Genomic DNA, 12,870 nt, shown 5'->3' on the forward strand with positions numbered 1-12,870 from the left:
GTTAGGAGAGTTGCTAAGTCATCAGAGAGTTTTGGGGACTCCTTTCCTACTCTGTCAAGCATATGAACTCTTACTGAAATCTCCGTAAATTTGGAGCCTCAAAATAGACTAAAATGGAGTTACCCCTCGTAGAAGTCTCAAAAAGTGTGCTCACGCGTAACCTTGCACACAGTCCTACATGAGAGCAAGAAAAAACAGCATGTCTTGCCTTCTTGCTTAATTTAATGGGACTAAACCAAAATTAAAAGAGACCTAACCCAGTTTGAGGGGATCAGAGCAAAAGGCCCTACGTTAGGCTTCATGAGAAGGAAGACCCTTGCGTAGCCTATGAGACCAGGTCCTGGATTGAAGGCCTCCACTCCTCACGAACAACTGGTTGGCTTTATTGTGCTCTGTGGTCACGGGGTGTCTGCTGTGCATGCTATTGGTTGCCAGAGGAATGGGGCCAAGACATGAGGTTAAATTAGTCCAGATCCTTCTTTGCTAGTAGCCAGACTGCTTCAAACACGTTTTCCTAATAGTGCAAGGCCATTTTCCTATACAAGGATTGTTCACCTTGAAAACACATGCTTTCCCTACAAGAACATACATACTCGTATTCCAGAAAAGACCTCTAACTGCCAACAAGATTTAATGTCCATCTTCTGCTTACAGTTATTTAGAATCTCTCCTTCTCTTGACGACTTTGTGTCTCGTGCTGAGGGCGTATGGATGTCTGTGTTTCCCCAAACCCACCGGCATTCTATGGTCTCCAGAATGCCCGGCTTGGGAGAGCTGCAAAGGGTGCTTGCTCTCTGCTGTAGTCACACTACACCTTCTTGAAAAAGAATGAAGAGGTTAAGAGACTTGGCCTTCTCAGGAAAATCCTTTAAATGTAGTTTTCCAACCCTAGAAAGCAGATTCCTGCTGAAAAATAGAAACATGTCTGGCGTTGTTTTGAAGAACAGGAAACAAGTTTCCCCTTCAGATTCAATGTCACAGGGTTTTTGTGACTGGGCTTGTGAGTTTTTGAAAGTTCTTGAAATTTTAGGTATGATTTTCCTATTATGTAATATCGAGGTCCCAGAATATGCTAATTTGACAGGCTTCCAGTTGACCAAGAACCCACTTTTTAAAGTAATTTGGTTAGGTTAAGCATGTTCTTCTATCCCGTCCAGCTCTGGATATGGTCTCCTCTACCTGGTATTTGATAGTTCTCAAAGTGTAATCCCAACATTGCAGGCATCCAAAGCGCCCCTGGTTCTGTAAGGAGCTGCTTGTTGGCATTCTCTGCACACAAGCAGATCTGACCGAATTCAATTTAAATTTCCCAAAAACACTAACTCCAGTCAAACTAGTGTTTGGTTTTCCTTATTGATCGGTATGATGTCAGAATTGGTCATTGGCTTGACTAAATTTACCATTTTTCCCCTAAAAGATACTTTGCTCTCCCACAGAACCAGCTTGATAACGCCAGCTTTTGGGGTAGTTTTGGAAGATGAGAAATTGTGCCTTGGTTTTGGCAAGCGAAAACTTTGTCTAGCTGATGCTATGTTAGAAAGTGGTTCAAGGAGTCTTGGGGGAGGGGAGCTTCCATGCCCCTTTGCTAGGCAAATCTTATTTTGGAAAGCCTCTTTGCCCCCTGTCGTTTGAATTTCCTCCCAGAAATCACCACCTAAGAATCACAGTGACAGAACTAATAACAATATACTTGCCTGAGAGGTTAGGATTATGTCTCTTCACATATACTGCAAAGAGAGAAGATGTTCCGTGTGCTTCCTATCAGCTGACTAACGCTTTCATATCACCACGTGGGTGTGCATACTAAAGCTGCAACACAAAGAAAAAATGTATGCTCTTCAAAATCATATTCTTCAAACACTACTCAGAAAGCTGTTTGGCACCAGTACAGAATTTCGCTTAAAGACTCCTAATTGGAAATTCATTGATTGCATTCAAACTCAGAAAACGAGGGGGACACCCACCTTTTTTTTGTTTCTGAAAACAGTATTTAAGATCATTTAAGATCAGAGCTGTTTAAAAAGAAGCACTGCTAAAAAGTTCTAGAATTCCGAGAACTGTAGTATTTTTGTACAGTATCTTCTAAAATGTTCCGATCTCTCTCTACATCTCTTTACAATGTAATGTCTCTAAGTGACTGGTTTCCCAATAAACTGATTTTGATGCCGCTTCTGATGTGTTCTGTGTGCTTAATTCAAGCAGAAACCCTAGCAGGGGATAATTGTTAGCAGAAGTTTCTACTAGCTAATGATTTGCCTGGAAGGAGAGGGTAACATGGGGAGGGGTTGATGGAATTACCTCAGTACAGAGGTTCCAAGCCATCTACAGAAACCAAAGCATTGTACCGAATGCCTAGTGGGTTGGGAAACCCATGATGAAATGATCTCTTTACCCCCACCCGCCCTTTCTCTGGATTCTTCTTACTTAGTTACATATGCCTTTTTCCTGCCCTCTTGCTAACATGTGCCCAATGACATACTTCTAACCTGCTAATATTTCTTGGAAGGTAAGCTCTCTTGCATTCTGATAATTGTCTATTTGATTTTAAAAGCCAGAGCACCCTGAGGCACGTCTATCTAGCTAGAAGTAGACTAGTATATTAGAGTTCGCAAATATTTCTGCAATTACCCATGTGTTTTACTCCTTCTGCTTAAAGAACTTTATGACAGATTCATTTAAGCGGAGGAGATCTTTGCTAGCTTAGAAGATTGAAAGCAAAATTCCACAGCGACTCCAGCTGAAGGAGATTTCTTTAATATGATTTTGAGTATGTCTCCTCCCCTTAGAAAGCGCCTTCAGTATTGGCATTTGGGGCACTCTTGTGCTCTTTGAGTAGTGCTCATGATGTAAATCTTGGCATTTATCAAGCAGCTGTGCTCTGCTGCTCTTCTGGGGGGGGCGGCGGGGGGGTTTGGGATTGAGAATCTGTCCTCAGATACAGGCAGTGTGGAGCAGATGGCCACATGTCCGCTACTGAATTGCATTTGTCCCCAGACAGTATTTCTACATAATCCAGAAGTGCCGCGGTGTATGTGGAGATGAGCGGCTGGGCTTGTCTCCATCCCACCCGAGCCAGTGCCAGGTAGAACAGGAGGCAGTGCCTGGCCCCGCGGCTCGGAGCGCTGTGTGGTTATGCTGAGTGTCTGTGTGCCCAACGTCGTCATCGCCTTTCCTGTACACTGTGCCTGTCATGTTCCAAAATGTGAGACAGTGACTGCTTGTGTTCCAGTTTGTGTGCCGTTTCCTTGCCTGACTTTTATTTTTCTGTTTTTCCTTTTCCATTTCAACCTTTATTATTTGGTCCCACAATGTTTCCGCCGCGGGTTGACCATTTTAAATGTTCTGAGGAGAGTTGAACCGATCTATGCATTAACTCTGCGTTTTGTGCTTTTCTAGGTCTCCAGAGAGAGCCCAGTCCCTGTCCTGTAATAACTGTAGAGCACTTGACAGACTCAGCCGGTATTAAAGGCCTTCCCCTGTATCCAGGCCCCTCGGGAGGACCCGGCACGAAAACGCAGAACAATTTAGAATCTGACTACTTGGCCCGAGATGGCCCTTCAAGCAACAGTTCATTCCACAGCAGTGAAGAGGAAGGGACTGATCTCGAGGGGGACATGCTGGACTGCAGTGGGTCCCGACCACTCCTCATGGAGTCTGAAGAAGAGGATGAGAGCTGCAGGCCTCCACAGGGGAAGCTGGGAGGAGCTATTCCGTTCGCTCAGCCAGAGGTCTCCACTGAGCAAGCAAAGGCAGGCCAGGGTGGCAGAAAGAACCAGTTCCAAGCCCTCCCACAACCAACCACGGACGGTCTCGGGGAGCCGGATGTTTTTGCCACAGCCCCCTTCAGGAGCTCAAGGGTTCCAGCTGATGACATGGATATTTTCTCCAAAGCCCCATTTGCCTCCAAGGGCAGTGTGGCTCCTTCCCAGCCAGAGGAGGCGGACGTGTTCTTGAGAGCTCCTTTTACCAAGAAGAAGAGCATGGAGGAGTTATCAGTTGCCCAGAGCGCCTCCCAGGAGTTGCCTGGGCAGGCCAGTCTCCTCAGTCAGACTGATGAGGTCCCTCTGCTCCCAGGCCTTGAGAGAGCAGCGTATGCCCCCATCCGAGCTCAGTACTCCATGGCTGCTTTCGTCCCGCAATCTAACCCCCCCTCCCATTCTGCACAAACAGCAGACCATCCTGACAGCATCTCTCCCAGGGGATCCTCCCTGGAATCTGGGGGCCATCCTAATGACAGAAACAAAGGACCTCAGCCCCAGAAAGAAGCTGTCTCAGGCCCCGTGGCTGGCAAACCATTCCGCCCCCAGTCTTTATCCAAATATTCCCGTCACTATAGCCCAGAAGATGAGTCAAGTCCAGAAGCCCAGCCCATCGCTGCCTACAAAATTGTTTCACAGACCAACAAACAGTCGATAGCTGGCTCTGTTTCCATCACATCCCTTTCCTCCAGGACTACGGAGCTGCCAGCCGCGGATCCGTTTGCTCTAGCACCCTTTCCTTCAAAATCAGGCAAGCAGAAACCTTAGGAGCGATACCTGAGCCTTCAGGCCTTTTGTCTTTACCACCACCACCCCCCCGCCCAGTACCTACCACATCACTCCCAGCTGAGCCTGTCTCAGAAGAGATACACCAATTACTATCTTTCAGTTCCATATATCAGAGCAGAATTTCTGCGGACAACAAACTCAGTTGCAGTGATACTTAGTTGAAACCCCTTTAAGTTATGCTCATTTCTTTTGTTTATATTGATTTCTGGACTTGCCCACATTTTCATCTCCACCTCCGCCCAGAACTCTGCTCTCTTTTTTTGCCCCAAGACTGTTTAAATCCAGAAATACTTCACCCCAACCCCAAAGGGGCCATGTTACTGCAATTTTTGTTTTCCTGCAGTTCCTGTTCTGAGTCTTATCCATTGAGGACTCAAGATTCGTCCCTTCAGGACTTGATTTAATGCTCTTGCAAAGGGAATATTTATGGAAGGAAATGCAAGATAAAAATCCTGCAAATCAAGAGGAAGTGTAATCCTGCAGATACTAATCATTCCTGTAAAACCAGCAGCTCTACAGAGGATTCTCTGGGTCTGTTGCGGAGTCTTTGCGAGCCAGGCTGGCCTCTCACACGAGTGTTTGTGGGTGTGTAACCTGTGTCAGACCCTTTCCTATGTAGAAATGCGAACAGATGAGATATCTGTGCTCGTGTGGAACAGTATTGAGCCTTCCCATGCCCATGCTTTTTAAATCACTATGCACAGGTATGTGTGCGTGTGTGTGTGTGTGTGTGCACGCACACATGCAGGGATCGGTTTTCCTTTAGGTAAATCCTGTCTCACTATGCCTACCTCCACAATCACTCATTTACTGGCATTTGTCTCCTGACCTAACTGAGTTGAGCCCTGTTTTTACTTAGTTCTGTCTTGTGGCAAGATTGAATCCATTGGAAGGTGTAGGAGAATCCTGCTGAAACGGAGGTTTCACGGAGTATATATTTTCCTCCAAAATTTGCTATTTGCTATTAACAAATTCTATTTACATGGTCTTAAAAAATTATGATTTTTTTCCCTCAGAACAACAGAAAAGAGCACCTTGTCCCAATTTTAACCATTGGGTATGTGGTCTTAGTAATATTTTAAAGTACTTAAAAACCTTAGGTCTGAGCACTCCATGCTGTCCTCATGACATTAACATTAATTAATCATGAGACTAGGCTACAAATTAGATTTGCATACTTGTTTGTGTTTTCCAATTCCTTGCTACCTTTCTCCACTGCCTCTTGAGGAAAAATAAATCTGAGACATGTAAATCAGTTTGAGAGAAGAGTAAAGAGCTGAATCAGCTATCCATGAAAATTTAATTCTCTATCCTCTGTAAATGTCGAAGTAGGCCGATAGGTGACTGACTTGTGTTTTTGAAATGTCTTCTATTTCTGGAAAGATCTAACTTATTCCCAGCTGTTTCCATTCCCCTTATTATTAGTGCCTTAAGGTGAAACTTGTGTCTCAATGGGAAGATCTCTGCTGAGAAAGTTCAATTTAATGGAAAGAGCTGCTGCACCATGTTTCAACCTGAAGGCTTCCAGTGACTTGTAATCGATGTCAGTGATGTCTCCATTAGCTAGAAAAGTTGGGAGAGTTGCTTACCAAACCAGATTAATGATTTAAGAATTGGAAATTCATCCAAGAATCAAGCCTGAATGCCAAACTCTATTGCAGTTGATTAGGTGTCATACTCTTTGAATTTGAAATTCAGGAATCTTAGGGATAGAATATGAACAGCAACTTTTCAAGACATTTTCTAGTTTGGTCTCCACCTATTTCAGACGTCCAGGTTAAAGGATAAATAACTGGCACTGGATCAGGGCTATTGGCAATGGTTTTACAACTGAGGTTTCAACCATGCCAGTCTTTCACTTTGGTGAATATGAAATGTTCCTTCTAAGAGTTTGCTTTTCTCCCCGTGATTATTTCTGATTTTTTTGTGTGTAACAGTGGATGCAAAATCATCTTTCCAGTTGAATAAACAGTTTGGGCTAAGGCATATGGAACTTTGCACCCCAGCCTCTTCCCTTGGCCATTATCAAGTAAAACCCTCCAAGGCAGGAGCTAAGAGGATAGGAATATTCAGGGAGAGTTCTCATCCCAAGTCAGGAACTCTTCAAGTGGAAGGTCATTCTCATTCACTCTTCCAAATACTCAGGATTACCTCCGTAATAGCCCTGCAAAATGTCTTTCCTTTGGTTATTTAATCACTTCTTCATAATCAAGTAGCCATTTTAGCCCTTGAGGTAAAATCAAAATCATAGTGATTTTAGCACACCGTTGAATCATTTGTCAAGCATGGGCTTGTAACCCTTTTTTATTCTCACTGGAGACCTATGATGGGTGGAGACTCTAAATACATTCTTTGAATAGGAAGTGAACGTAAACACATGCAAATTACTTGTGTTCTTACTGAGTGATGCATGAAAATTTTTGACTATATTACATTAATTATTAGCTAATGATTAGTAAATTCTGCACTGATCTTTGGATCATATAGGGTAAATGCATCATTTAAAGATAAAATATTCTTCCCGGAGGCCATTCTGAATCTGGAATTCTAGAAAATTTAGTGTTAAGGGAATTAGGAGTGCTCAGGGTGCTTTGAATTAGTAGCAAATGCATGTTTCCAACAACTATACTGCAACAAGTTAACATTAAAGAGAAAAGATATATAGTCAACAAAATGCTACACCTTTTAGTTTTATGTGTTATTTGCTTTACACATCTGATAGGGAATGCAAGAACTTGTGACTTCATTTCAGTGGAGCGCAATGAGCCGGAATATATTTAGATACAAAGCATTGAACCACAACATGCACTGATGAACTCTTTTAAAGAATCTGTATTAAATGACTAACAGGCACTGTTGAATTAATGAAGTTATATTATGTGTGGTGGAAAATATTTACCTGAATATTTACCATATATTTATCATAGCTCACATACGGCCCATTAGCTCCCAGTTCTTGTTAGATTGGAAGATGGAATGAACAAAACTTGATGCAGAAGCAGATGCTGGGCAGGACCTAAGGGAATCTAGGTCATAAATTCAATTTCATTTTGGGCTCAATCATTATTGAGTTGAAAATTTCATATGTGTAGATGTGTGTACATGTTCACGTGCCCACGTTAGGTCTGAGTTTAATCTGGCAACCAACATTTCTTGAAACTTTCGAGAAAAAATACCAGCATCTTTTGGCCCATTATTTATTTAGTAAGTTTTAGAGTACATGCACATCAGTGTTTTAAACCATTTGGTGGACATTTCACTGACTCGTAAAGTAGCAGATTTCAGTTTTACTTAAATGTAATCACCAGAGTGCTCTGACAGTACAAATTCAATCATGCTGATAAAGAAAAATCATCAGAACATAGGTCATTTAATATGTATGCATTTTATCAAATAGGAATTTTTATAGGAAACTGCAGAAGGGTGAGATCCAACTCATTCTCCAGACGGAAGGGTGCAACTTAAAATGGAGTCACTTGGGTGCCTTTAATAAAGAAAAATGTTATTCTCTGCTGTGTCTTTGGAACTGAAATTGGAGAACACATGCCAGTCAACTTTGGAATGGCTGCTGGTCGCATAGATGCAGTTTTACCTGAGAAATTTGGAACTCAGATCATTTTGATAAAAGGTACATAGGAGAGCCACTGGAAAGACCGCAGCTTCTAAGGAGGTAGAAGCACTTTGTAAAATGCCCAGAGTCACCCCTGGGTTCTAATCCTCCAATCCTGCCTGATGGAGTAAACATGAGGATTTTAAATGGAATCATGTAATTTAAATTCTTCGTTTTTCAATGCCTTTGTCAACAACTACTTGTTTTGTTTTTTTAAACCATCAGAACACTTGCAAACTTGTCAAGTTCACTTAAAGATTTCAAGATGCTTGGAAATAAAAAAAGTAGTATCTGGTTGGGAATTGTTTCTGTGTTCTTTTGCTACAGGATAAGTCCTCTAGGTTGCTGAAAACAACTAGATGCCTCAGCTTAGATGTAAGAACCCACACTGGCAGTGTCTGGCTTCCCCAGGTGCGACTTTGCTCTCTCACTTCCTGGTCCTCCCTGCCTCATTTGTACCTTGACCTTTATTAGGAAACAGGCCTCGTGTGTGGTCTCCAACATCCCATCTCTAAAACACTACCAGACTCAGCTCTTTCCTGCTTCTTCTCTACTCCTGCAAGTCTTCCTGGGTCACCTTCCTTGTTCCTGTTCCCACTTCATTTCCTCACTTAACAAGGGGGTATAGCTCAGGGGTAGAGCATTTGACTGCATTTCCTCACTTAACATTCCCCTGCTACAGCCATACTAATAAGTGGATGATGAGAGGTATGACTGAATGATATGTCAATTTTTCTGTGCCTTTGTTATCATAAACAGTTTCTTCCTAAGTTTCAGCCTAACCTATGATAATCTCACCACACTGGAATAATTCCAAATAAGAATGAAATGGCCCACCTTTCCCATTTCTTATGGACTAGAAGAACAGACGAAGGAAGGTTGGCAGAAGTCCAGCCTACTCTGGAGACACAACCCAAAAGCATCTCTCCACCATGATCTAATACAGGCCCTATGTACCCCAGAATGCAGGGGTTTAGATGTGAAGGGACTCTGGAATAGCTTGTAAAAATGGCAGTTAACCAGCACACTGGTGGCTCCAGTCCAGTAATCCCAGAACTTGTAATTCTGTAAGAAATTTAGTCCGAGCGGGGCGCCTGGGTGGCTCAGTCGTTAAGCGTCTGCCTTCAGCTCGGGTCATGATCCCAGGGATCGAGCCCCACATCAGGCTCCCTGCTCGGCGGGAAGCCTGCTTCTCCCTCTCCCACTCCCCCCTGCTTGTATTCCCTCTCTCACTGTGTCTCTCTCTGTCAAATAAATAAAATCTTAAAAAAAAAAAAAGAAATTTAGTCGGAGCTACTTCCCAGCAGTCTCAATATGGGTGACACTGTTTCGAGTTTATGGTAATGTTTTGTTCTTGAAATCAAGTCAATGTTATCTGCATTGCGTTATGATAGAACTGTATATGCGTGTTGAAGGGATCTGTTTGATTCCTTTTGGCAAGGAATTGCAGAAATGGTTTTTGGTTTTTTTGTTTTTGTTTTGCAGAAATGGTTTTTAACAATGTCAGTTATAAAGTGAGACTTTGGGAGGGAGAGAAGACAATGTAGCCTTTTCACTCTGAAATGGCAAAACAGTTGTATTCTCTGAGTCTACCAAAGACTCCCATTTGAGGATTGTGAATGGAGAGGGGTGTGTGTGTGTGTGTGTGTGTGTGTGTGTGTGTGTGTGTCCTCATGCTTTCTGCCATGGTGTTAAGACCTCCTTAGGAAGGCATGCAAAGAATATCAAGTGGTGACAGTAGGTAGTTGGCTTGAGTGAATTCAGTCCCATTTGCCAACAACTCAAAGGACTGGAGTTGTTTTAGATAAAAGTGGGGAAAAATCATCCATTGCCTTAGCCTGTTTCCATAGTAAGCATGCTCTTCTCATCCACAAGGATGAAACTTGGCCTGAACCCCTGGCTCACGTGTGGTGGTGGACTGGCAGTAGTGACCAGAACAGCACAAGGCCTGCAAGATGTTCCTTTGAAAGAGAGAGTGTTTGATGTCATTTGTTAGGGCACAGAAACCAAATAAAGGCCAAGGACCATGCTCATTCCATGGAGAAGAGGTGAACTCTACCGACAAAACATTTTGAGTTGACTGAGGAAGTCGACCCAGCTGTAAGGAATACTGAGGTCATCAGACCCCAGGAAACAGTATGTGCACACAATCTCAAGGGCTGTGAACATGGGAAAGGAAGGGAAAAAGACATTTATAAAGTCAATCTTAACAGTTTTTGTGATACCTCCTATTTGCAGACTATTGGATTTATGTTATTGCACTCTCCGTGTGATCTATCTTATGTATCTGATAGTTTTTATGAATAATTGTTTTGAGTTGTAAACTCTTACACACTTTATTAAAATGGACCTAATAAAAGTAAATGGTTTATATTTTGTATTATTTCTTAAGTCAGATCTTCTTGGGATTGAAGGGTTCCGTAAGTGCCTTTTACAGTACCAAGCCTAGTTTTGTGTTTTTAAGTTTCAAAGAACAACGTTTGATTGGTTGGTTGGTTGGCTGGTTGGTTGGTTTCCAATGCCAGCATTGTTACTTCCTGAGACCTACTTTCCATTCTATATGTTACATGGAGACATAAATGAAATAATAAAAGACAGCGGGCCTGTATGGACTGAGCCAAGAAAACCACAGAGCTCCCTATTGTAAACTTTACTGTGAGCTCCTAAAATACGTTATCTGAATATGACCTGCATCAGTATTCAGTCCTTTTTTTTTTTTAAGATTTTATTTATTTATTTACTTACTTACTTAATTTGACAGAGAGAGAGAGGGCAAGCACAAGCAGGCAGAATGGCAGGCAGAGGGAGAGGAGAAGCAGGCTCCCTGCTGGGCAGAGAGCCCTATGTGGGGCTCGATTCCAGAACCCTGAGATCATGACCTGAGCGGAAGGCAGACGCCTAACTGACTCAGCCACCCAACTGACTCAGCCACCCAGGCGCCCCCAGTATTCAGTCTTTAAAAAACAAACAAAAAAATCCCTTAAGAGACCAGCATTAACATAACAAATTAAAGAGCAAAGTCTTGGAAACAACAAACAAAAAAACCCAGACTCTTAACTATAGAAAATTAACTGGTGGTTACCAGGGGAAATGTAGGTGGGGGAGGGGTGAACTAGGTGAAAGGGATTAAGAGTACACTTACCTTGATGAGCACTGAGTAATGTATAGAATTACTGAATCACTATATTGTACACCTGAAACTAATATAACATTGTATATTAATTATACTGGAATTAAAATTTAAAAGTACACAAAGTACATACATACGCAAAGAAAAGTCTTGGGGAGAAATGAATTATACCTAAGAATCTTATAATCCATAGTGTGGGAGAGAACCTGCCTACTTATTTCCTCTCCAGATTTGAGAAAATAACAGTAATATTTGAGCTTTAATGAGTTTTGACATCCATCATTCAGGGAGAATTGGTAAAGGGCTGAGTTCAGGTCTGAGTTCAAGCTGGTAATGGTGTTCAAAGAAGATCCAGGCATCCAAAGAGTTCTGGTATAATATACATGAGTAAAAATCAAAGTTGCCTCCTTTTTCTAAGATTTATCTAAGATCTGGTTCATCTATCTTTAAATATATGCCCCACCTCATTCTACAACGTGAAGTTCCTGTGCTTTTTCTGTTTCAAGTTATCATTAACCAAGAGTGCAATCTTCCTTGTCTGTGACTTGGCCTGCTCTCAGGGAAGCATCACTCCCACTGAGGTAGATGCAGGAAGCAGAGCCTTCTGCAAATGTGGACGGACTCACCTGCAGTGACTTAGCTCTGTCTTCCTTGTAGGGAGAGCCAAACTTAGAAGCTCCAGCTCCCACAGGGTGCTATCGTTTGCATTCACCCTTTTGTGCCAGCCCTGAGACTGGTTACACTTTATTAATCTCCCATGTAACACTTGCAAGTTCATATAAAATGTGACCATGCCATGGGACACTCAGTCGGTTAAGCGTCTGCCTCTGGCTCAGGTCATGATCCCAGGATCCCTGCTCAGCTGGGAACCTGCTTCTCCCTCTGCCTGCCGCCCCCCCTACTTGTGCTCTCTCTCAATCTTAAAAAAAAAAATTGACCATGCCATGAGCTTGAATGGAAATGAAAGGAGAGCTAGGGAGTTTGCCAGTGGGGGACATGGATGGAGAAGGGTGAATGGGGGAAGTACTTGAATATGGTTGTACCTTAGCAGCTAAGGAGAAACGATCTGTAGGGCAGGGGCAGATGAAGATGAAGGAATAAGAGAGAGAAAAGTAAATGGATAGCAAGCACACCCAGGACCCAGATCTTGGTTTCTAAATGAAAGGAACCAGGCCTTCATGGAGAAATGGCTGAGGGCAGGAAATACATAAGGTGAACTAGGAGTATCTTGTACTGCTAGAGAGTAAAGAAGTGCTGGGGGGAAAAAAAAACCCACAGGGGCACAGGCACCAGTCTGAAAGAACTGCCAGTGTTCAAAGCTGGAACAATGTGATCAACAAAATAAATAACATAATATTAGATTATAACAAAATATAAATACCCCACAGCCCATACTGATATAAAAGTGATTGAAAAAATAAATAGGGAAGACAAGATATATCTCTCACATAGAAGAATTTCAATGAATTTATGTAGGTTTCCTGCCTCCAAAGTAGAGCTTAATTCCACATACTTTGAAAGTTGGCTGTGCTTCCAAAAAATAGTGTGTGGGAAGGGGAGATGGAAAGAGTAACTTTACAGTG

General features: G+C 42.5%; 1 protein-coding gene across 8 annotated transcripts in view; it reads left to right on the forward strand.

Moving 5' to 3' along the window:
* Nucleotides 1-8,459, forward strand: part of AAK1 (AP2 associated kinase 1) — a 168,947-nt gene extending 160,488 nt beyond the window's left edge. For all 8 annotated transcript variants that reach the window (XM_078056447.1, XM_078056445.1, XM_078056448.1 and 5 more), the window contains one exon: nt 3,397-8,459. In XM_078056447.1, the coding sequence (XP_077912573.1) occupies nt 3,397-4,526 (1,130 nt within the window). In that variant the 3' untranslated portion in view covers nt 4,527-8,459. The remainder of the gene's footprint in view (nt 1-3,396) is intronic.
* Nucleotides 8,460-12,870: the final 4,411 nt, after the last annotated feature.

Source organism: Halichoerus grypus, chromosome 10 (genome assembly GCF_964656455.1).
Source record: "Halichoerus grypus chromosome 10, mHalGry1.hap1.1, whole genome shotgun sequence".
Taxonomy (NCBI): Eukaryota; Metazoa; Chordata; class Mammalia; order Carnivora; family Phocidae; genus Halichoerus; species Halichoerus grypus.